The sequence below is a fragment of the Lithobates pipiens genome, unplaced genomic scaffold (assembly GCF_037356315.1).
Source record: "Lithobates pipiens isolate NorthernLeopardFrog02 unplaced genomic scaffold, aLitPip1_a1.2 Scaffold_18, whole genome shotgun sequence".
Lineage (NCBI taxonomy): Eukaryota > Metazoa > Chordata > Amphibia > Anura > Ranidae > Lithobates > Lithobates pipiens.
Genome location: NW_027507758.1, coordinates 487,532,187 through 487,558,643, shown reverse-complemented (window position 1 = coordinate 487,558,643; position 26,457 = coordinate 487,532,187). Strand labels below are relative to the sequence as shown.

The 26,457-nt window shown below is 41.1% G+C and overlaps 1 protein-coding gene across 8 annotated transcripts in view; it reads left to right on the top strand.

Annotated features, from left to right (window-relative positions):
* AGFG1 (ArfGAP with FG repeats 1) overlaps positions 1 to 26,457 on the top strand; it is a 161,451-nt gene that overhangs the window by 128,425 nt on the left and 6,569 nt on the right. For 3 of the 8 annotated variants that reach the window (XM_077488512.1, XM_077488510.1, XM_077488511.1), the window contains exons 7-12: positions 755 to 826; positions 2,284 to 2,466; positions 9,927 to 10,005; positions 14,274 to 14,350; positions 14,833 to 14,916; positions 20,252 to 20,350. In XM_077488512.1, the coding sequence (XP_077344638.1) occupies positions 755 to 826; positions 2,284 to 2,466; positions 9,927 to 10,005; positions 14,274 to 14,350; positions 14,833 to 14,916; positions 20,252 to 20,350 (594 nt within the window). The remainder of the gene's footprint in view (positions 1 to 754; positions 827 to 2,283; positions 2,467 to 9,926; positions 10,006 to 14,273; positions 14,351 to 14,832; positions 14,917 to 20,251; positions 20,351 to 26,457) is intronic. The other 5 variants (XM_077488516.1, XM_077488513.1, XM_077488515.1 and 2 more) reach the window with 2 other exon arrangements.

Sequence of the window (26,457 nt, the reverse complement as noted above, 5' to 3'; positions counted from 1 at the left end):
TATGTTGGCTATTTTACTGTGGTTTAATAAAAATCAATAAAAGGGTTGAAATACTTATCTTTCCCAAGGAAAAAAAAGCACGTCTTCAAGCTACCTCATGTGCCGGTAATGGAATTATGATCTTGGGCATTAGGTTATGTGATCTCTGCTGAAAGGGGAGATTAGCCAGTCTTGCCTTCAGAGACTGCACGTCCAGACTTTTTCATGAGACGTTAGACTTATTGGTGTACTTATTGACACCAGCAAAACTAATAACAGGTTCAGTTTATCTTTTGAGTAGTCCTCCCTTTTAAGGGGTCAGTTTACTTAAAACATTATATATTTCTTCATGAGCTTGAAACCTCTAGATCAACTTTAGGTGCAAGAGGAGTGTGTGTGAGACCCCTTATATTGACAGCAGCAAATGGGCTGACTTGGTGACTCAAGTGCAGATTTCTGCATTTGAGCCCCTGAGATGTATAAAGAGATGGGGGGTGCTTCCATTACTGACATCTAACCATAACTGAACATTTAGGCAGCTTAAGCTTAGCATCGGTTGTTCTCAGGTATCCTACAGCATACTCCATACTGTCTTTCTCACTGACGCATAGCATGTTGGTGTTCATCATTCCACCTGTCACAGCATGGTCTTGTTTTCAGTTTTGTCTGTTTGCCTTTTAATTTCTTCAAACGTGACAACTTAATTTTGTTTTCTCTGCAACTCATTTTTATTTTATTTTCTACCTTCTCCCTCACCTTTTTCATGGCCTATCAGCGTTCAGAACGCTTTCATCCAGCTGCAGTATTGGCGACTTTACGTCTGCTTTCTCTCTGCAGGCCGCTTACCGTAAGTCTTCTTGTCCCTATGCGGGACCTCTACCAGTGTTTGGTTTGGTTCTTGCTGTGCCTAGTTTATTCCTGTAGTGTATAGATTAGACTACTCGTGTTTGTGGTTTCCATGACAGGTCTTCCTCAGCATATATACTATAGGTTTTCTGGTGCAAACAGAAGCTCCACAATTTGAGAGAACGAGTCTGATTTTTTTTTTTCCCTTTTATACTTGCAACATTAGGTGCATCTAACTGATTTTCAGTTGGAAAAGAAAAATCAATGCAGGTAATGGTTAACAATTAATAGCCCAGTGTCTTTACACAGAAGAGGGGCACAAAGCAAAACCTTTGTGTTTTTTAACCCTCCAATGCAAAGGTCTCAAACTGGCAGTCCTTCAGCTTTTGAAAAACTACAAGTCCCATGAGGCATTGCAAGGCTGACAGTTACAAACATGACTCCCACAGGCAGAGGCATGATGGGACTTTGTTTTTCAACAGCTGGAGGGCTGCCAGTTTGAGCCCCCTGCTCTAATTACTTGCACATAAGTTTGGTTTCCTGACCTTAGCATTTTTTAATTTTTTCTAAAAGTTGCAGTGTATACACAGGCATTGTAGCACATTTTCTCTTTGTTGCTCCACCATGAGCAGTGGAGAGATGTCTTCCCCATTTAAAAGCACCTTTTAACAACATTGCCTTTTCAGTTGATCACAATTAGACTGTGTTTGCCAGCTTAAAACTGATATGTTGGGCTCCCAGCCTGTCTACTGTGGCCAAAGATGCTAGCCTAAATTAACCTTGCTTGGACCTTGTGGAAATAGTGCACAAGCTAGTAAATGTTTAATGGGGCAAACGCTTATTAGACATCACATTAGGGATAGGTCTGCATCCTGTTGTAGGAAGTCCCATCTTATTAGGACATTTCTTTTTGCAGAAGGGTTCAGGGTTGATGCGCAAGTCTGAATGCCCACACTTTATAATCTATGGACCTGTCACTATGGAGACTTTCAGAAAGACACTGGGATTCAGAAATCCAGAAAGGGATCACTTGACTCCCACCGCTGTTCTATTTGATGGCTGCCCTCTGGTATGGGTTGGTTCCTGCTTGGGAATAAGTGAAATTCAGTGAGAATGTAATGGGTACCAAATATTGCAGCAAAGAGAGAGGTTTACTGGGCACTGGGGTGGACAGAGCAGAGCAGTGGATAGAGCAACATGCATTCACCCCAAAAATCAGGGAGCTCTCAGCAGATGCCAGTAAAGATTACTCAAGTAGCACCTGCTTTTTCTTGCTCTTAGATTAAAACCTTAAAATGCTTACCTTTTTTGTAAGCATTTAAATTTGAAGATGCAACATATAATGTTTAGGACTGCCTGAATTTATTACTATACACCTTTTGTGACTGAAAGCATAATGGAATCATCTGGCAGTGTATTTGATTTCTTTGCATTTTTAATTGGATATTTTTTTTGTAGGTACCAATGCAAATGCAAACTTTGCTCAGTTTGATAACTTTCCCAAATCCTCCAGTGCTGACTTTGGAGCCTTTAATTCCACCGGAGCCAGCCAAACTACTGCAGTCAGTAAACCTAGCCAGCCTTCAGCGGATAAATACGCAGCTCTTGCTGACCTAGACAGTATCTTCAGCAACCAGCAAGGTAAGGCAAGGGAGAGGATAATGTGCAGGGATGTGTTTCCACTACACATTTAATGAAAGATTGTATAGAGAACAAGCCACTATTGGACTTGTTTAAGAATCTCAAGATTAAATTATTATTGGCTTACTTATGAAGTATTTAGATTTACTACTAGTTGGCTTTTACTTTGAGTATGTCTGGCTGTTCAGCTTTAGTCAGAGGTTTGGAAATCATCCGAAGTCTGATCATTGCTGCTTGTCACCTGCCTGGTCTTGCATACCGTTGTCCTTCTGATTTGTGCAATGAGGTCAGGCAGTTGACAAGGCAACAAGACTTTACTGATGTCTCGCCCTCTTAGCCCGAGTTAGGCTCAGACTAAGCAAAGGTGAACAAGTGTCTTAAGTATTTCATATGTAAGTCAACATATTTATAACCAATTTTTTTTAAGCACAACTAGTATATGAATGTTGCATTTTCTGACATGATCAGAGGCCCTGTGAACTGTGCTTTACCAGCTTTGCGGGTAACCACACCAACTGACATCATGCATAGTTTGAAACGTGTTAGCGTTAGTTTACATAAAAAGGAGTTGCTGAACAGGTAAATTGCCTAATAGTTTCTTATGCCTCTCAGAGTTTTCATTGGTGAGATCTCTGCAGTTGCATTCCCAGGTCTGCTCATGTGCTGCATCCATTATAAAGGGATCCCGCTCTTCTCTTTTGTATATCTTTAAACTACTTCTCTGTGTATATTTTACTTTTTTGCACAGCTGGTTGTGTAGCAGGTTAATTTTTTTTCTATTAACCATAAACATAGGGCATACTGTGGAGCAGGAAGGCAGGAGCCGCAACATCTGTGGCTGTTTTCTCTTTGTGTCAGTTCAAATAAAATTTCCATTACAGGTTTTTGGGAAATATTTTAATCATTGTGAAAAATGGCGCCACCTATGTGCAAATTTATGAAACGATTAACCGCTCAATTTTGAGGCTATTCCCAAATTCCAATCATGATCATCATATATTGTGGAGCAAGTTAGATAATATATTTTCCAAAGTGTAAATAAAAATGTATAATGTATATGCGAGATGCATTCCAATGGTTAAAGCATTAGTAAACCGCTGGGGTAAAAAAAACAAAAGAAACCCGCTAGACAATAGCATAATGTTAGTATGGAGCGCATACTAGCACATTATGAAATAGTTACCTTAGAGCGAAGCTGCCACAGCGCGACCGGTTAGGGGGTTGACATGTTCCCTTGATGTTTCTTATGGGTTGCATGTGTGCGCGAGTCCTCCGTTCTGATACGATCCGCCAGGCCTTCAGAGCGCATGAGCCGCTGATGTCAGCGACTGTATCCGGGGTGAATATCTCCTAAACTGTGCAAGTTTAGGAGATATTCATTTTATCTACAGGTATGCCTTATAAGCCGGCGATATCTGTATTATCCAAGGTTCTGCATAGTGGGTGCCGCTCCAATTAAATGTGAGTGCACCCCTATTTTTATTATAATAGTCCATTTTTATTAAAACGTATTGCACGATTATCGGTTATCGGTTTTTTTTTATTCTGAGATATTCCTGGTGGATATACTGAAGGATACAGATCAGTGAGTGGATGTCCAAGATATACCCAGTACAGAAACCAAATCCCTCAAAGCTGTGAGGGTCCTGGTGCCCAACATCATCTGGTGAGTGGGCCCCCCTTACCTTAGGTGGAGGTGCACATTATTTAGGAAGAGCACAGGGGAAACAAATCAACATTTATCACTATTTTTCACGTGGTGAACACTTAAAGAAGTGGATGTGAAGAGTTCTAAACATATTCACAAGGACTTACTATAGCTGTTTACTTATATTGATGCCATTACAAGAGCCCATATATATGGTATTCTAGAATTTGGCAACACTAAGGTCGAAATTTCATAAGGTTTTTTGTTTGGCACCTGGTTATTTTTTTTATTTTTTATTTTTTGTTTTTATGTTTGACACTTGGATATTGGTTATTAGTTTGCCATTGGAATGTGTCTCACATATACATTATGAATTTTTATTTACACTTTGGGAAGTATTTTAATGTAAGCCTAAAGTAAAAATACATCAACTTGCACCTACAGCTACCTGTACATCTGTTAATTCGGGTAGTTTTTACTCCTGGTTTGCGTGAAAGAAGTGCTGTAATATACATTACATTCCAATGTAGCACGTTTCCTGTGTATTGGTGATTAGTTGTAAGCCTTACAGCACAAAACATTTAAAGTACAATATAGAAGTGTATGCCTGTAGCAGGTTTTCTGTGTGCTTTTAATCTATCCATACACCAGCAAAATTCCATTTTCATTTTATTGTTTTATTTACATTAGTTTGACTTTCTAACTTTAACATTAAGGAAGTCAAGTTGACATTCATTGCTGACCATAATTATGAGAAAACTCAGAGGAGGAGAATGAAAACTTTTTGTCAATTGAATGAATTTCTAACCGCGTATGTGGTGGTAGTTTGAGAAATTACCATTCAGTTTTGAAATGAATGTAAAGTCAAACAAAATGTTGAACCACTTTTGGACTTCATTTGTCAAGTCATCGAATGTATTTGAGAAACTTTGTATGAATGTTCGTTCTGAAATCTACCAGGATATGGCCAGCTTTAATGTCGCAGCAGACTGCATTCACACCTGGGTGTTTCTGCCTGCCTTTTCAAAATGCTCTGCTACAGTGGCTTGAAATAGTATTTATACCCCTTGAAATTTTCCACGTTCTGTTACAACCAAAAATGTAAATGTATGTTATTGGGATTTTATGATAGACCAACACAGTGGCAGATAATTGAGAAGTGGAAGGAAAATAATAAATGGTTTTCAACATTTTTTACAAATAAATATCTGAAAAGTGTGGCGTGCATTTGTATTTACCCCCATTGAAGTTGTTGTAAACCCTTACAGACCACTTTTACCTACAGGTAAGCTACACTGTTTAGGAGATATTTGCAAAAGACAGGCACCCCTGCGCAGGCGCATTGAGCGCGCCGTTTCCAACCGTGATCATGCCATTAGTGGCGGCTCCCGTGCGGGAGGGACGTCATCGCGGCTCCAGCCAATCGATGCATAGTAGCCCATTATGCTTTACCTTTACAAGGAAACCAATCCATCAGGGTTTACTTCCTCTTTAAGTCAGTACTTTGTAGAACCACCTTTTTCTGCAATTACAGCTGCAAGTCTTTTTTGGGATGTTTCTACCAGCTTTGCACATTTAGATTGACATTTTTACCCATTATTCTTTGCAAAAGAGCTCAAGCTCTGTCAGATTGGATGGAGAGCGTCTGTGAACAGCAATTTTTCAAGTCTTGTCACAAATTCTCAAGTGGATTTAGGTCTGAACTTTGGGCCATTTTAACATATGAATATGCTTTTGATCTAAACCATTCCATTGTGGCTCTGGCTGTATGTTTAGGGTCATTGACCTACTGGAAGGTGAACATCTGCTCAAGTCTTTTGCAGACTCTAAGGTTTTCTTCTAAGATTGCCCTGTAGAAAAGCATCCGCACAACATGATGCTGCAACCACCGTAGTTCACAGTGGGGATGGTGTGTTCAGGGTAATGTGCAGTTTTAGTTTACCGCCACACATAGCGTTTTTGCTTTTAGGCCAAAAAGTTAGATTTTGGTCTCATCTGACCAGAGCAAGTTCTTCAACATGATTGCTGTGTCCTCCACACGGCTTCTTGCAAACAGGACTTCTTATGGCTCTTTCAACAATGGCTTTCTTATTGACAGTCTTTCATAAAGGCCAGATTAGTGGAGTGCACGACTAATAGTTGTCCTGTAGACAGATTCTCCCACCTAAACTGTGGATCTCTAAAGCTCCTCCAGAGTTACCATGGGCCTCTTGGCTGCTTCTCTGATTAATGCTCTCCTTGCCCAGACTGTCAGTTTAGGCGGACGGCCATGTCTTGGTGGGTTTGCAGTTGTGCCATATTCTTTCCATTTTCAGATGATGGATTGAACAGGCTCCAAGAGATGTTCAAAGCTTGGGATATTTTTTTTTTTTTTTTTTTATAACCTATCCTTTAAAGTTTAAATCTCCTTTAAACTTCTCCACAACTTTATCCCTGACCTGTCTGGTGTGTTCCTTGGCCTTCATGATGCGGTTTGTTCACTAAGGTTCACTAACAAACCTCTGAGGGCTTCTCAGAACAGCTGTATTTATACAGAGATTAAATTATAAACGGTTGGACTCTATTTACCAATTAGGTGACTTCTGAATGCAATTGGTTGCACTAGATTTTAGTTAGGGGTATCAGAGTAAAGGGTGCTGAATTCAAATGCACGCCATACTTGTAAAAAAAATTGAAAACCATTTATCGTTTTCCTTTCACTTCACAATTATGTACCACATTGTGTTGGTATAAAATGCCAATAAAATACGTTTACATTTTTGGTTGTAACATGACAAAATGTGGAAAATGTCAAGGGGTATGAATACTTTTTCAAGGCACCGCAATACGCATTTCAAATGCCATTCTTTTTAATGGCGCCTAAAACGTGCCGCATTGCTGTTTCCCAAAAAAGGAATCCAGAGTTTCTTTCAAGCAACAAGGTTTGTGAGATGCTGTTTTCTGCGATTTCAGTGCGATCTTTAGTGGCAGAATTCCACTGTGTTTTTAGGTGCAGTTAAAGTGAATGACATCTGAAATGCGCATTGTGCAATTTGTCATTTTAGCAGAGCATTTTGAATCACGGGCTGAATCGTGGCGATTCCGCCCATGATTTAAAATGCCCAGGTGTGAATGCAGTGTAAGGGCTTGTGTAAACGGGTGTTTTATCCATTTTTCAAACACTGCCTTTGGTTCTAAAGGCAAAACGTTTTTTTACTTTTAATACATTCTATGCTTTAAGGTAAAAAACGAGTGATGCACCGAAATTTCGGCCGCCGAAACATATCGGCCGAAAATGCCCTTTTCGGCAATTTGCCGAAAGAGAAAAACGGCCGATAATGGAGCCGAAAATGGGGCGTGGCCTGGGTGGGGGCGGGGCCCCGCCCCTGGTGACGCCCATCATAGCGCAGGAGAGCCACCTCCGCCGCCTTTTTGATAACAGCGCCGGGAACATCACAGCTTTCATTTCAATTGCTGTGTGTTCCCGGCCGTGCGCCGTCACACGCAGCCCCTCCCCCTTGTCCGGGCACTTAGATAGACAGATCATCCGCAGGATTGGACGGATGATCTGTCTATCAAAGTGCCCGGACAAGGGGGAGGGGCTGCGTGTGACGGCGCACGGCCGGGAACACACAGCAATTGAAATGAAAGCTGTGATGTTCCCGGCGCTGTTATCAAACAGGCGGCGGAGGCGGCTCTCTTCCCTGCACACAGTGCACAGGCTGGCTGCAAAATGGCACACAGGCTGCAATGGGGCACACTGGCTGCAATTGGCTGCAATGGGGCACACTGGCTGCAATGGGGCACACTGGCTGCAATTGGCTGCAATGGGGCACACTGGCTGCAATTGGCTGCAATGGGGCACACTGGCTGCAATGGGGCACACTGGCTGCAATTGGCTGCAATTGGGCACACTGGCTGCAATTGGCTGCAATTGGGCACACTGGCTGCAATTGGCTGCAATTGGGCACACTGGCTGCAATTGGGCACACTGGCTGCAATTGGGCACACTGGCTGCAATGGGGCACACTGGCTGCAATGGGGCACACTGGCTGCAATGGGGCACACTGGCTGCAATGGGGGATGCCTCCTGTACCGTGTCCTCTGTCTCTGACCATCTCCTGTACCATGTCCCCAGTCTGACCATCTCCTGTACCACGTCCCCAGTCTCTGACCATCTCCTGTACCGTGTCCCCAGTCTCTGACCATCTCCTGTACCGTGTCCCCAGTCTCTGACCATCTCCTGTACCGTGTCCCCAGTCTCTGACCATCTCCTGTACCGTGTCCCCAGTCTCTGACCATCTCCTGTACCGTGTCCCCAGTCTCTGACCATCTCCTGTACCGTGTCCCCAGTCTCTGACCATCTCCTGTACCGTGTCCCCAGTCTCTGACCATCTCCTGTACCGTGTCCCCAGTCTCTGACCATCTCCTGTACCGTGTCCCCAGTCTCTGACCATCTCCTGTACCGTGTCCCCAGTCTCTGACCATCTCCTGTACCGTGTCCCCAGTCTCTGACCATCTCCTGTACCATGTCCCCAGTCTCTGACCATCTCCTGTACCATGTCCCCAGTCTCTGACCATCTCCTGTACCATGTCCCCAGTCTCTGACCATCTCCTGTACCATGTCCCCAGTCTCTGACCACCTCCTGTACCATGTCCCCAGTCTCTGACCACCTCCTGTATAAAAATATTTTTTAAAAACAGTCATTTTCGGTATCGGTGCTGTTTCGGTATCGGTTTCGGTTTTCGGCCTAGTGGATTTTTCATTTTCGGTATCGGTTTCGGCACCAAAAAACCCATTCGGTGCATCCCTATAAAAAACCTATTGTGTGCTACTCCAACCCCCCCCCCCCCCCCCAGCCCCCCTCTTATAATTATCTGAGCCCAATCTCGATCCAGCACTGTGCATCATGAGAACAGAGGCTCTCTTCCTTCTCATTGGCTCAGAGACAGCAGCCATTGGCTCCTGCTGTTATCAATCACACGCAGCTTGCTATGGTGGCAGTCAGCGGGGACCAGTCAGGAGCGCCAGCGGGGGACTCTAGAAAAGGAGGATTGGGGCTTTGTGCAAAACTGTTGCACAGAGCAGGTAAGTATAACAAATAATATATATTTTTTTAATTATTGAAATGTAAACCTTTACAATTGCTTTAAACACAGTTCTGCTCAGACACATGCATTTTAATGTGAAATGCCACAAAAGGCTGCATTTGGCCTGTTTTTGCCTGCAGTACAAATATCAATAGGACATGCTGTGTCCAAAGAAACATAAAGCAGGGCAAACTCAGCCTCATTTATTGTCTGCTGACTTGTGTTTGTACATTTCAAACATACATCAGACACAGAAAACAACTCCCGTCTCTACGTGAGCTCTAAAGAATACAGTATTCATGCAACAGATAGTGTAATGACGCAGCGCTGATAGTCTGACCATTTTGTCTCTGCAATGATATACAGTCTATTCCTAAAAGAAAGGAGTTAACACACATGGCCACAGGAGCTTTCATATTATTGAACAAAAAAGCATTAAATGGCTTTTTTATGTAGATTAGTAGATTTGTCTTTGTCTTTTCTTGGTACACCAGCCTGCAGTTCCTCTCTAAAGTCGCACTCCACTCTGTAATGTTTTGGAGAGATATCAGACATGGGGGGGGGGGGGTCACAAAAAGCGCAAATGTTCAGTTTAATAAAATATAGTTCTTACAAATGCTTGAAAATGTTCCAGTACATTCACTTTAAGAGATGCTTTCAGTGCTTTGTTCTTGATCCATGTTTGTCACGTCTTTTGGTATATGTGCTAATATTGCCAATTTACCAAGTTAATTTTTTCCAGGTGGTAGCGGTCAAGCCGTCTATAGCAGTGGAGCTGTTTCTGCAACATCTGGCCCAGTGGCCTCATCTGCAACAGAAAAGTGTGTATTGTAACTTGTATGTATATACCGTATTTGTATTCCAAGTGCTCTGATCAATGCTAAATAGGGAAGAAGGGACTGAATGACTGCTGATAGGAAGCTGCTTCTAGCCTAAGGTTTTTACAGTGGGGATATCAGAGGTTAAGCAGCTGCTAGAGGGGGGTATATATAGTGTGCATTCATTGTCTGGCTATCCTGTACAAGAATAAATCATTGTGTGGGCAGTTGTTATTCAAGTGCTGTATGTGCCTTTTCTCTTCATCCATTGCTTCAGACAGGTTGCCCTACCACCCTTCTCTTCTGTTGCTTAATTGAACCTCGGAGACTAAAAGCATTTACCCTTGCAGTGGGCCCTGTTAATTGCTGCATGGGTTACCTGCTCATTTTGCCTAACGTATGATTGGGACCGACCATACACGGTTCGAATCTTGGCTGGTTAAAGCGGAGGTTCACACAAAAATTGAACCTCCGCTTTTCGTAACCCTCCCCCCTCTGGTGTCACATTTGGCACCTTTCATGGGGGGTGCAGATACCTGTCTAAGACAGGTATTTGCACCCACTTCCGGGCATAGCCTCCCACGGGAGTCAATGCCTCTTTCTGTCCCACCGTACTGTCTGCTGGGACACACACGGGTCCCAGAGACAGCGGGGACCATTCGGGTTGCGCTGCGTGACTCACACATGCGCAGTAGGGAACCGGGAAGTGAAGCCGCAAGGCTTCATTTTCTGATTCCCATACCGAAGATGGCCACGGCAGCATCCGAGGGACAGTTCAGCCTCAGGTGCCGACATCACTGGACCCTGGGGCAGGGAAGTGTCCTTATTTTAAAAGTCAGCAGCTGCAGTATTTGTAGCTGCTGACTTAAAAAATAAATAAAAAAATGGTGGGACTCCCTCTTTAACCAGGAATCAGTCAAGATTCAAGCCATTAATGAGCAGGCAGAATGTACCAAGTTGATTGATCAACTTTGGTACAACCCGCCTGTGGGATTCCCTTACGATTATTGCTAGCAGCTGCTATGGCTGTTGATAATCAGTCTTCTTGGCTTACCCCTCTCCCTACTGGGATCAGGCAGTTGCTCAGCAGGAGGGATTCTCCTGGCAGCACTGTCTATGTTGATGAGGGAATCGTGTGAATTTCTTTCCTGCAACCTGTGGTGCACATATAATCCATAAACACCAGCACAAGAGCTTTTTAGATTCATACTACTAGTCACCCATACAAATTTTGGCTATACCTATTGACTAGTTCCTCAGATTGCATCATAGCTATTTCAGTGTAGCGTAAGGAGAGCTTCATTGTGGTTTATATAACATAGTTTATATGTAGTAGTGCTTTAAAATGGACCTAAATGGTACATTTTTTGTTTTGTTTTATATTTTAAGAATTGATCAGTACATTTTTGCTGTCGTTATCCTTCCTATCCGGCCTTCCCAGTGCTGGCCTATTAAAGCAGACCCAACTCCAGAATATACAATGCCTTGAAAAAGTATTTATACCCCTTGAAACTTTCCACATTTTGTCATGTTAAAACTAAAAATGTAAATGTATTTTATTGGGATTTTATGTGATAGACCAACACAAAGTGGCACATAATTGTGAAGTGGAAGGAAAATGATAAATGGTAGGGCTGTTACTGATTAAAATTTTCGTGTTCGATTAATCGATTCTTTTTTTTAATCGATTAATTATAATGCACATACAGATGCAACTACTTTTAGCTGATCTCCTTGCATTACAACTCTACATTAGTCAGTGGTAAATGTGGTATTCACTATATACAATCACCCAACACTAGTTAGTTTCCATAATCCATGACTTAACTTCACAGTTCACACAAATACATTTTAAATTCAACCTGTAGCGCTGACGTAAGTAATTTTTTTTCCACCTTAGCGTGACAATCCCTCCACCTCTGGTCTAACTAATCACTCTCGCCTTATGGCATGGACCCCTGTTCAAACAGGTGGTCATGCAAGCGGGTATCAAAAGGGTTAACACGGACCATACACTTCTCTCATGTCTCAGTAAGGACGCCAGGTCATGGGTAGAAAGAAAAGATCTAAGTGCTCACCGCTTAAGTACAAGATTTAATTTTGTGTTCAAACACAAACTACTCACATAAAGATGATAAAAACACAGCATGTAAAGCCAACAATTGTGTTAGTTCCGTAGGGCAGCAGCGGGTGATGTCATGTGTAGCTCCTCCCTGTACGCGTTACGTTCAATCAGAACTTTGACATCACCGGACTCCTCCCCCCTTCCCTTCGTTAGCAGACAAAGGCACTTGGGGAAGGGGGGACGAGTCCAGTGACGTCTGTCAGTGACATCACCGGACCTCAGACATAACTCCCTGAAGACCCAGAAGCCGGCGGAGAGGTGAGTAGCGATCAAAAGAATTTTGATCAATCAAAAAAATTAATTAACCTGAGGAATTAATCTTTCACAGCCCTAATAAATTGTTGTCCAAAACCAGTACTTTGTAGAACCACCTTTTGCTGCAATTATAGCTACAAGTCTTTTTGGGTATGTGTCTACCAGCTTTACACATCTAGAGAATGACATTTTTGACCATTTTTCTGTTTCAATAGTTTTTGTTTTTTTAGAAAGCAAGCAAGATAAAAAAAAAAACAAATCGATCGTCTGCTCAGAGCATGTAGCGGGGAAACAAATACCAAGGCTAGGTAGAAAATGATGACCACAGCACCTTGATAAGAACTGCCGTAGGGACCTCTAACGTGGGTAAACTAGATTGACATTCTTCTTTGCAAAATAGCTCAAGCTCTGTCAGACTGGATGTAGAGTGTCTGTGAACAACAATTTTCAAGTTCTGTCACAGATTCTCAATTGGATTTAGGTCTGGACTTTTACTGAGCCATTCTAACACATGAATATGCTTTGATCTTAGCCATTCCATTGTAGCTCTAGCTGTATGTTTAGGGTGGTTGTCCTGGAAGGTGAACCTCCTCCCCAGTCTCAAGTCTTTTGCAGACTTGAACAGGTTTTCTTCTAAGATTGCTCTGCATTTGGCTCCATCCATCTTCCCATCAACTCTGACCAGGTTCCCTGTCCCTGCTGAAGAAAAGCATCCCCACAACATGATGCATCCACCACCATTTTTCATGGTGGGGATGATGTGTTCAGAGTGATGCGCAGTGTTAGTTTTCCTCCACACACAGAATTTTGCGTTTAGGGCAAAAAGTTAAAATTTTGGTCTTATCTGACCAGAGCAACCTTCTTCCACATGTTTGCTGTGTCCTCCGCATGGCTTCTCCCAAACTGCAAATGGGACTTCTTATGGCTTTCTTTCAACAATGGCTTTCTTCTTGCCACTCTTCCATAAAGGCCAGATTTGTGGAGTGCACGACTAATCGTCCTGTGGACAGATTCTCCCACCTGAGCTGTGGATCTCTGAAGCTCCTCCAGAGTTGGCTTCTCTGATTATTGCTCTCCTTGCCCTGTCAGTCAGTTTAGGTGGATGGCTATGTCTTGGTAGGTTTGCAGTTGTGCCATACTCTTTCCATTTTCAGATGATGGATTGAACAGTGCATTTGGATAATGTTGGGATGTGTTCCTTGGCCTTCATGATGCTGTTTGTTCACTAAGGTTCTTTCGCAAACCTCTGAGGGCTTCACAGAACAGCTGTGTTTGTGCTGAGATTAGCTTACACACAGGTGGACTTTATTTACTAATTAGGTGACTTCTGAAATTTGTTCCACTAGATTTTAGTTGGGGGATATCAGAGTAAAGGGGACTAAATACAAATGCACGCCACACTCGTCACATATTTATTTGTAAAAAAAATGGAAAATCATTTATTATTTTCCTTCCACTTCACAATTGTGTCACTTTGTTGATCTATCGCTAAAAATCCTAATAGAATACATTTACGTTTTTGTTTGTAACATGATGCTCTTTTAAGGGACTGTAAACAGTTTTTACTACTTTAAGGATAACATGTTTTTTCCATTTATGCAACTGTGTGATCTAAATGTACTTCAACACTACATTGCAGTGACTTGTACATATAATAACTGTAGGCTTAATTCTCACTATATCATTATTAAAACACTGTTTTGGTGCATGTCTTTAACATGCTTGTTGTGTATTGCTGCTATTTACAATGCATTTTGCTTTCATTTTAACATTACAAAATTTAATAGGCAGCCAAGCTAAACACAGGGACTGCTCGTCATCTGTAAAAGATAACGCTATTATGATTTGAGTAATTATGATTCATAACTGGAAATCTGCTTGTCTTTTACAGTAGTGTTTTTGGAATACATGCTACAGTCCCTGCAGCACACACGCGCCCAACACCACCGGTCCCAGGAAACTTTGGAGGTGAGACATAATGAATCCTCATCACTGTCTATTCCAAGCCATAGATTTCTTAAAATGGGTTTCTTTAAAGACCTTGTGTAACACATTTGCGCTCTTCTAGAGCCCTACTCCATTGGCATAGCTGAGTGGACAGTCTGAAATGTACATAGGAACAATTGAAGCCTCTGGAATATTTGTAAAGGAGTGTGCTATTGCTCTTATACACTTTATCTGTCATGTTGTATTTCTGCATTTTATTAGGAGGTTAACACTGAGCAGACTCGATGTCTCTTATACCTGTCACCTGATCTGTTCAATTTCTAGAAAACATTACAATGGTGATGTCCACATAACACCTTGCTGTCTTTCCCATCCATTTACAGAGTAGGCACTTCTACTAAGCATGATTTAAGCTTTTATGTAGTTTGTACCACATAAATATTAAATGTGTTTTATGTGATTACATTATGTAAATAAAAATGTATTTTTCATCACCTTTGCAGCATCTGCTTCCACAAACCCATTTGTGTCGGCTTCCGTTGCACCAACTGTTAATCCATTCCAGACAAATGGGCGATCAGCACCAGGTATAAAAAAATTGGCTATAAATACATTGTGAGTTTTTCTGCATGTACTGATCGTGTAATTCATATGAGTTTGTACGATGTAGTGATGCGTAATCCCATTATAAGGAGAATAGTTTATTTTGCTACTACCGTTGGACCTGAAACCAATTTACGTTCAATGAAGTTTTGGTAATTGTTTTACATTTACAGTACAAGTGATGCATATACACATTTAGTCACAGATAAATTATTGCATAGATTGTCACAAGACAGTTGGCTTGTTCATGTTAACAGGAGAAATGTATTTAAAGCTGCTATATAACATTACAATGAGATATTGCTTTGGATGTTGTAGGTACTTAAGGCGGTCCTGGGGGGGGTTCAGAATAAGTTAAAGGGGGGGGGGGAGAGAAGGAGGGACCTTATCTACGTAGCTGGATTTACATAGTATAAACAGTATATGGGTATTCGGAAGATCATATCAGTGGTCCATTATCATGGAGCAGGTACATCAGCAATATCTTGATTGTCGTCTGCTAACTCTGTACCTCAAGTATCTATCAATGGGCAATAGAAGTATCTATCCATTCCGACAATATCTTGTCAAATTTGTTAAAGCAATTTCAATAGGTGAGCTTGTACAGTGGCAGCACTGAGTTCAATGCTAAGCACCATGAAGACACCCTGGGAGGTGTAACGTCCTTCCAGTGGAGGAATATCTCTCTACGGGCATAAAATGTAGCATAACTTGGAAACATGGTAATAGTTGGTTATCCTCGCGCTACAATGGTAAAGCAAAGAGAGCTGGTATGGTTGCAGCAAACCACCGACAGAGGTGCAGACCCTCCCCTCAGGTGATACTTAGTGAAACAGAATGGTGTTGCGCTCCACACGAAATTAATTAAGTCTAGTAACAATAAATAAATAATCGCATACAAAATCTAAAAGGCGCACCTATGCGATTAAAATTAATTTAAATTGTATCTATGACCTATGTGCATAAAATCATTCAAAGTGATTAGTGGGGTATTCAGAATATACACATATTCCTAGTGTTATTCATACTACAATCAAATAAATATAAATAATCTATGCAATTGTAATAAAGTGCAAGTGAAGTAATAAAAGCAAAAACGCAGATCCTAATAGTATCAATCCAGAAAATTGTGAAATCAAAAAAATGTGTCTCAATCCATAAAAGTGCATCCAAGTGCCAACGTGTATATAAAAAATTGTGTAAGGGTAAAATCCAGCAAGTAAATAAACGAAGAGGTGTGTGTAAAAATATGATCAAAAATTATATAAATAAACCTAAATAAAAAAACAAACAGTCCAAGGAGTTTCTTAAAGTGTCTCTAATTGACGTAAAAAACTAGCAATCCATATCAGTTCATGCAAAATAAAGTGAATCCACACTGTGCTGTGTAAAGAGTTAATTCTGTGAATGAACATGGGGTGGTTCCACCGGTGATCTTACAGTTCCTCAAAGTGGGTGCTCACACACTGAGTGCAGTGGGTACCTTACCTCACTGCTGTCAGTTAGACAGCAATATGCTCCAATATTTAAGGTGTATATCCTCAATTAGGGTGTATATCCTCAGTTGATATAGGTACAACAGTATACTCCTGAATCAGGAGGTTTAGAGAGGAAACATTGCTGGAACTTATGGTAGAGGAGGTTTGATCTGTGATCCATTGCGGAGTACCTGGAGGGAATTATCTGGGGTGCCTGTACAAACTGAGGATATACACCGTGAACCATTGGAGTATACTGTTGTACCTATATCAACTGAGGATATACACCCTAATTGAGGATATACACCTTAAATATTGGAGCATATTGCTGTCTAACTGACAGCAGTGAGGTAAGGTACCCACTGCACTCAGTGTGTGAGCACCCACTTTGAGGAACTGTAAGATCACCGGTGGAACCACCCCATCTTCATTCACAGAATTAACTCTTTACACAGCACAGTGTGGATTCACTTTATTTTGCATGAACTGATATGGATTGCTAGTTTTTTACGTCAATTAGAGACACTTTAAGAAACTCCTTGGACTGTTTGTTTTTTTATTTAGGTTTATTTATATAATTTTTGATCATATTTTTACACACACCTCTTCGTTTATTTACTTGCTGGATTTTACCCTTACACAATTTTTTATATACACGTTGGCACTTGGATGCACTTTTATGGATTGAGACACATTTTTTTGATTTCACAATTTTCTGGATTGATACTATTAGGATCTGCGTTTTTGCTTTTATTACTTCACTTGCACTTTATTACAATTGCATAGATTATTTATATTTATTTGATTGTAGTATGAATAACACTAGGAATATGTGTATATTCTGAATACCCCACTAATCACTTTGAATGATTTTATGCACATAGGTCATAGATATAATTTAAATTTTAATCGCATAGGTGCGTCTTTTAGATTTTGTATGCGATTATTTATTTATTGTTACTAGACTTAATTAATTTCGTGTGGAGCGCAACACCATTCTGTTTCACTAAATAACTTGGGAACAACTTGGTGTATTTTTTTTCCCCCCGTATACTAGGGTTGAAAACGTTTAGCAACATTGTTTTAGGGTTGGATCCAGAGCAGTGATCTGGTCAAGGGTGTCAGTTATCCCTGACCAATAGTACCCGAGGTGGGGCCAGGACCATACCATGTGGAAGGAGCCGGACCTTAAAAAACATCGGGGACAGGCCACCAGGGCTGTGGGATTATGGTATAACATCTGAACCCATCTGATAAAACGGGGGGCCAAACACAAATTTATGTAGGACTGCCCAGAGGTAGTGCCACTCAACCAAGTCAAAAGCCTTCTCGAAGTCTAGGGAAGCTACCACCTCCAGACCATCCCCGCTTGCCCTGGAGAGATGTGGTTTTACATTTTCAAAACTGATTTTGGCAAGCATAAAATTACAGGAAAAAGGTAGGTGCATTTTCACATAAGCAATTGTATCAATAGAGAGTTGTATAAACAGACATAGTGCAAGCAAAGCACAACTGAGCCAGGGCTTTATATAATGAAACATAATAAAGAGTAAGGCTGGCCATATATTATACAACTTTCTTATTCAATTTCCTTTGATTTACCTTCAGCTATATAGTGCGAGGGCCTGCCTGACTGTATACAAATTTAAAGTGTTTAGGTTTGACCTCATATAGTTTTGATAAATCTAAAGGAAAATTGTACAAGAAAATTGTATAATGTACGGCCAGCCAAACACTCAGGTAAGGGGTGTGCCCCAAGAAGAACATATTAAATGTTTGGGGGGGAAAAGGAGAGAAAAAATTGCTTAGCAGGCACTTGCAGCCAATACCAAGCCTCCCACAGAAAAAAAACCCCCAGAAGAAATGGGAAGGCAAAAAGGGAGGGACGGCCTGGAAGCTAATTTTACTTGCTACCAAACTCCCTCAAACATACAACGAAGTTTAGCTTTCTTTCGTCACAAACAGCCTGCTTCGTTTGGGCTTCTTTTGGTTATATCCACAGCTCGGGGCAGGGACTATGGAAGTGGCAATGTGCAGCCTACTTACAGGTGTATTCCACTACCACTTAAGGTAGAACTGTAGGCAAAACGTTTTATTTTCCTATTGGATACAGTAAGGGAGGGTGATAACTCCTGTCAGTTTATTGTTTGCCATATGTGCCCCATTGGGCAGATGTACCTTTTAATTCCTGTCCCATAGCTAAAACAGGACATGAGAGGCCAGGTGACTGGTAGATTGAAGTCTGGGCTTGCTGACCTGCCATCCCAGAGCATCAAACAGAGTGCAATGCAGAGGAACTACTTGTAAAGTTGGAGCAGTAGTAGCGAGCAAGAGCCACATTAGCCAATGCCTCCTCTGTTGTGCTGGCTCCTGTCCCATCTGAAGTGATACCAACTGCACTCCTCCTCTTATCCCGGCTAGCAATATCCAGAGCAGAAGGAAAGAAGGGATCTTCAGATCAGTATGAAGCTGATTTAAACCCATGATTGCCATGTGCTTGCGACACAGTAGTACAGTAATTTGAGGTTTTAAATAAGGTGTTAGGAGGCAGCCTTGTGCCTGGTGATCTTTAACTTCTCCCATGCTGTTCAGGTAGATCTCCACCTCTTTAAAGTGGTTATAAACCCATTACAACCACTTTATACTACAGACAAGCCTATAATTAGGCTTACCTCTAGCTACACTGGATATCTCCTAAACCTGCACGGTTTAGGAGATAACCCCCTGTATTTGCATGTGCCGATGTCATCGGCACTCGAGCAAACTGAAGCAACGGCACGTATGTGCCATTGCTTCAGTTGTACTGTGCCGTTACCGGTGGCTCCCGCACGCTGTGATTGGCTGGAGCCGCCATACCCAAAGTAACTCCCCAGAGATATGTCGGCTGCCGGAATGGTGAAGGCTTGCTGCAGGGGCTTCGATCTCAGCTAAGTAATTCATAATGAGCTAGTATGCTATGGATACTAGCTCATTATTCCTTTGTCTTGCAGGTGTTTTTTTTTTTTTTTTTTTTTTTTTTAGGAAATTTTTAGAAGGGTTTACAACCACTTTAAGGTTGCCTACCCCTGCTGTAAATTAAGGGAATTCCTTGGGGACCCTTACAATGGGGCCATCAGAACTAGTGTCCCCATTGTAAGATTTCCCCTCTTTTCTTGGGGACAAGCCAAAATGTGGGATTTTGTTTTTTACATTCACTTTCTATAATAATAAAAACTGACAGGGGTTCTGATCCATTACCACGCTATCCAAAACTAAAAACATTTTGCTTGACTTGTATAGGGGAGAACCAGTTCTGACAGGAACAAAATCCTGGCCATTCGTTATACAGTTTCCTTTAGATTTACCTTCAACTATGTAGTGCAAGCGCCTGCCGATTTGCATACAAATTGAAAGTGTTTGACCTCATATGATTTTGGTAAATCGAAAGGAAAATGAATAAGACAATTTTATAATGTATGGCCAGCCTAAGGCTCAAGCACTGATTGATTGTCTTCGTTTGCCTGGACATAAAATGTTCATATTCCTAGATTCATGAATGTATCCAGTAGTGCAATAATTATTCTCCAGAAATGCACCATTTTATTTTTAACCCAATAGTTGCAAAGGGGCTCCGGATGATAGAGTCTCCTGTTTTAGGTAGCTTTGGTCTATCATTTATATAGCCTTGATAATTGTGGCTTCAATTATCTGTATTCATGCCTTAATGGGCTTTTTACTGAATTTATAAAAAACAAAAATGAAGTGAGGTTGGAATAATGTATTAGTTTTCAACTCAGTAGAATATTATTAGCCTGTTAAAGCATTTAGTTCATCTAATTTCCCTGAAATTTTTTTTTAACAGGAGTCCGTGATGGGCACGCAACAGAGATGGAGTTTCCAGCCGCTCCATTTCACCCATTCCACCAGACCAGACTACCAACAGCCGCAGCGATGGATGTCTGTGAGTAGTCTGTACTCTCTTCTTTCTCACCTGTGCCCATATAGGAGACCTATAAAATCACAAGGGTTGAAAATGACTCATAGCAACCAAATCAGATTATTTATGTTCTTAGCTCTGCCATCCGATGAGCACAGACAGTTTTCTGCCCTTCAGTTTTTATAGATCAGTCCAAATGTATTAATTTGCAGCATAGTCATTTCTGTGCAGGGCTCAGAAAACATAACAAACAAGGGGAAGCATGTCTTCGATGACTAATGTAATATTAAAGAGGACCTGTCACTTTCTTTTCTGTGGTTACTGTGTGGAAGGCTGTGCACTAAAGCAAAATGCCACCATTCTGTTGGCTTGTTATCTTTTTAAAAGCTTTGCATGTAAGTGAGTTCTGCATAATACTAGGACAATTTCTAAACTTGTAGGAAAAAGATTTTAATTTCTTTAGTAGTATGGTAGTATACAGCTCTATTTTGTCATGTGCCTATTGAACTCCTGTTAAAAAAAAAAATAAATATGGGGCAGGATTTTTCAGTACCACAGTAGAGCTACAAACTTGTTACTGCAATTTTTAAAGTGATGGTCACTTAAAAAAAAAAAAAAAAAATTGTAGAGGTGTCTGCATATACTTAGTGGCTTCCTGTGTGCCCATATGTCTAAACATGAATGTCAACAAAGCTCTGGCCAGTAAAGACCACCCATCATTTTCAGACAGTATAAATGCAGGGTGATGAAGTAGATTTAACCATTCAGAACAGCTTAACATTCCGTATTGCAAGAAACAAATCTGTTACATGCGCCTGTCCTTTATCACTGCTAGCAAGTATACGTATTTAGGTAACTGCTAACATTTAGCTGGTGCAAGACTGTTTTACCCACCGTGAAGTTTGTTTCACAGATGCGCATTTACCAAGTTAGACCATAACTAAAGATATCTGTTTATTAGCCATTTGCGAAGTCTTTAAGCATTCATAAATCATGTAAACCCTCTACTATACCCAGTGAAGTGAACAGCCTCAGAATGATACAGAGATGAAACAAATCTCCCTACATAAGTTTTGCGTGTATATCTGCTGTCTTTCCTTTCTGCACTCTTTGGAAAGTGCAGATTGTGTTAGAGGTTGTTTCCTCATTCAGCAGTGGGTGTGGAGTCTGGGCATACACTGTGTTGGAGCTGATTGGGGGAAAGGCACACACCCCCACTCCACATAGGCAGAGGTATGAAGAAACTTGCACATTTGTACTGTGAATAGACAAGCTCTCTGCTAATCTATCTCTAAGTTACCTCCCTGAGACAAATTTCCAGCTGTTTTTATCTTCTGTGTCTGAGAACTTGTCAGAAGTTATAATGCTGACAACAGAGGAATGGAGCAGTGGAAAGACACAGGACTTAGGACTTTGGAGGGAGATAAGCAAACACTACAGTTACATGCTCAGCTCATTTCATGAATGGGGTTTACATCCACTTTAATGTAACTGTTACCAATTACATTTTGGTATTGCAGTCTGATTTTCTTAAGTCTGTTTCTTAACTTGGTTTGCAAATGTTCATTTGATTGGGTAATTGAGCGCAGTGGTTTTCAGAAACACAAAAACCCATTGCACTTTACAGGGATTTATTGAAGGAAAACTTCATGTTAAACTCTTAGGCCTGGTTCACACTGACACAATTTCAGATGTGACTTGGATCACACCAAATCGCATGACAACGGAAATAACATTGCTTCCAATGGTGCCTGTTCACCTCAATGCAGCACAGCTGTGATAAGATTTGGGAAAAGGGTCCTATGCTACTTTGGTTGGATTTACAGTGTGATTTGGACCCACAGAACATCCAAAACGCAACCAAACTTGCATCAAAGCAAATTGCGTCAAAATTGTATTGCAGTATTGTGAACCAAGCCTTAATGGGGTTTAGCAATGTTTTTATCCAAGATTCATACAATATAGGATTCAAATGGAAAATGTGCTAATCTGGGGCTGAAAACATTGATAAATAGACCCTTAAATCACTGTGTACAGAAAATGAAATAAATGACAGGTCCTCATTAACCAATAGAATGTGCATGTATTGGTATATAGGGGAGGTTATTAATACCATCATATGCCGTTTCAGTTTTCTTTCCAAGGACATTCCCAGTGTTTACCTACACAAACCAGAATCCACACTCAGGTGATAGTTGCATGTGCTTACTTAGATTTCAGTGCTGCGGGTTTGTCCTCATTTCGTGTGGATCTACCATTTCTTATCTGACTGTCGGCATGCCCATTATTCTCTTATTAGAATGCACTATAAAAGGTTTAAAGGACCATTATAACCCTAACAAAAAAAAAAAACTATTTGTGAAATCACTTTATTTAAAGAGTGCTATACTCAGGAACCGGACAAATTTTGATTCATCTATGGACAGGCTGGTTGTACTGAAAACTATCTAACAATTGACTTTAGCTGCCAACAGTGATCATTGTGTTCGGACATTTGGGATACCTCTCTATGTCAGAATGCTATAGTGCAGCAGGAGGGATTCCCCCATCAACATAGAGTGTGATGGAATCAAGCAATTTTCTTTCCTTCAGCCCATGGTTGAAGGAAAGAAAATTGCGTAATGTATGGGCCTGCCTAACCTTCACAGCCAACCAGGTGACAATACCCATATCTGCAGCCTTAAAATGCAATAATAAAACAGTCTAAACAGTTCTCGCATTTAAAAAAAGCTGTTAACTCCCCCCCAGAAATTCCAAACATAATGGAATACATTTACAGAGAAATTATACAATCTCAACATGGCATACAATCATGTAATAGGTATAAACCTGAGTCTTCATTTGCATTGAAAACATTTTTTTGTCACGATTTCTGGTTCATGTAAGCCAATTTAGATCCAATTATGAGAAATGGAAATGGTCCCATATTGAATTTTTGGTCCACTGACTTAGTGCATTCCAAGTAAAACCCTCTTGTAAATTATTTCAGATCTTGAAAAGGTAAATGTGTGTAATTTTGTAGACAGCGAAGGTATCTCCCATGTCAGGTAGCAAAATGACCATGACCCATCAGATTACAGGACAAGTAGGCAGATGTAGGTTTGGAAATCTTTTTTCACAGCAACAATTTTATTGTAAAGGATGTCTAAACTCTAAAACCCCCAAAAAATGAACATATATTAGCTTTCCATTCTTTTTTTTTTTTGTGAACAATTTCTGCAAGTACCAAAAAACGGTATGTCCTGCCAGATTTTCAATGTCCTTGTGCACTGCTACTTTCCCAGCTACTTTCTGTGAAATACAAATGCTTAAAGACTTTTAATTCCCCCTCAAGAATCGAAACTCACCAGCTACAAATACTGTAGCTGCTGACTTTTACTATTAGGGCACTTACCTGTCCTGGCATCCAGCCGCGTTCTCACCTGAGCCGATTCTTGAATCGGCTCTCTGATCCTGGCGCCGTTATCTTGGCTAAGGGAAACCTCCTAATGGGCATGTGTGAATCGTGCTGCGTTCTCTGAATAGGCCAACTGCGTAGGAGGGGGCAGAACTCAGCTGGAAGTGGGAGCAGGTACCTGTCAAAACCAGGTACCCGCTCCCCCCTCCCCATCCCAAAGGTACCTAATATGGCAGCTGAGGGGTGGAGCTCCGCTTTAACTGTGTAATTGCGATGAGAATTAGAGAAGTGTTTTGTAGTCAATAAAATCAAGAGCAAAGCCTTGTGACGATCACAGCTGTCTCTGTAGATACAGTGAGCATTGTCACGAAAAACAAAAAAAAGGAATCCTGAAAAAGAACGAATGCAGCCACAGCATCTAACGACCAATGAGCTACAGTATATAGCATTTTTGTTTTCAAGTTTAGATACGCTTATAGTAACTTCCTGTGATCATTTCTAGACCTTCACGTTTTCTTGTGATTCTTAATAAATTTTCGTTTTGTATAGTGACACTTTAAGAAAGTAAAGCTATTTTCTTGTTTGTTCATTGAGGAGCACAGAATTTCAGAGAATGTGCCTTTGTACCGCTGTCTGACATTGCAGAATTGTTTGCAAGATCTTTCTCTGTTCTGCTGAGAAAATTCTAACCCTTTTACCTAGATATTTTTATTAATTTTTTTCAATCAAGATGACTTTTTCTTTAATCAAGAATCATGTATAAGCTGCTTGAGGTGATCTCTACACACAGCTATGTGGATTAGCATTCCCTTCATAATAGCTTAAGAGGCCCTACCTGTTGGATTTGACAAAAGTTCATTCCTCCTAAGGGTCAGGTAAAGTTATTTTTGTTACCTCAGAGGGCGTCCCCATTTTCCAAAGTGGGACGGCATTCATTAGCATATGCAGACACCCGGACAACTAGCGCCTGAATGCTAGACATAGCTTACACGGACTTCAAGTTAAAGTTCAACTCTCGTACTCCACTATTCATAAATTCCATCTTTTCATTGTCACCACAAAGATCAGAAGATCTCCATGCAGCCCTCATAAGTCTTCCAGAGTATGGGATCGTCGTCCTGTTACCTGTGGCAGGATGTGCCAGAGGTTTTACTCTGACCTATTTACCTATCCTGAACAAAAAAGGGGCATCCACTCCATCTGGGATCTTAAGGCCATAAATGCCTTCATTTCAGCCCAAAAATTTTGACATGGAATCCATTAGATCTATTATAGCCTCTCTCCATCAAGGAGACTTTCTGGCCTCTGTGTACATCAAGTATATGTACTTCCACCCCCCATTTCTCCAACGATTCAAGTTCAACAATCTCAAACTATTCTCTGAACCTCTAGTGTTCACCAAGGGCCTGACCCCTGCTTGCTCCCAGGGCATCCCCATTGTGGTATAGCTTGATAACCTCCTGTGGAAGGTGCAGTTGGCTCAGGTTCTGACCAACAATGTAGCTAGAACTGTCCAGACACTGCAAAGGTTTGCCTGGATACTGCACCTTTTAGAAGTTAGCAATGAAACAGTCTACTCTCTTGGAATATCTGGGTCTTAAGCAAGAGAGCTCAAGTAAGAGTTTTTCTTCCTCGAGTAGCTTCCCACCCCCAGACTCAGACACTTCAGTCCAGGAGTCACCCAAAAGCAATAAAACCTCAGCGCTCACTCCGATAAGTAATAATGTTTTTAGCAATGCAGCTCTCCTTGAGTGAGGAAACTCCAAATCACTATAAAGAAAGAAAGGGAGGTCCTATCTCTTGTAGGCAGGGAAACCTGTCAGCGGTGACTTGTGCAGATAGCAGAGGAAGGAGACAGCAGACAGAAATCGCACTGTCCTCTGGAAGCATGTAAACACTATAGAAGGACATGATTTCTTAATTTTTCATGTCTGAGATTTACAGTCGTCTTAAGATTGAGCTCCTGTTCACAACGGGCCAATTTGACATGTCAAATCGCATGCCAAATCGGAGCCTATTGCCTGCAACAGCACCATCCAAAATGGTGCGATGCAGACTTTGCGGCACCACATTGATTCCCAAAAGTAGTTCCTGCACTACTTTCGGGGTCGCTTTCAGTGAACGCGTCCCTGAACACACTCAGATGTCTCTCAAATCGCCACCGAAGTTGGACTGAAATGGCGGTTTGAAATTGTGTGAGTTCATATGAAACCCGCCCTCAGTGTGAACCAGGGTTTAAGGTCCTTTAGGTATCCTTTAGGTGCAAGCAGCCCCATATCTGTTTTTTGTGGGCCTGTTAGTGTTTTGCTGGTGATGTCTACCACCTTAGTTGGACTGCATTTGGAAATCCCAACAGTCTCTGAATTCCTGTGTCCCTCAGTGAACGAAAGAAAATGGCAATCTTGCATTTTACAAATCTATTTCTTTGAGGTCATTGAGGGACATGTATCCCATGCATCTCAGTATTGCTTTTACACAAAATTGGTGCATGTTGGGAGTAGGAAGGGTTATACTGGGTTGGTCACAAGTTGTTTTTTTATTTTTTATTTAGTTTTTTTTTTGCTTCACAGCTTCCAGAGCCTTCTGCAGCAGGCAGAAAAACTTAAGTCTCTGATTTCTTGTGTCCCTCAATTAACTCGAAGAAATAGATTTTCCTTAAATACAAAAATCCCGATTTTCTTTACAAACTTTTTTTTTTTCCTTAAAGTAGCTCGAAAGGCGAGGCTTTTTTTTC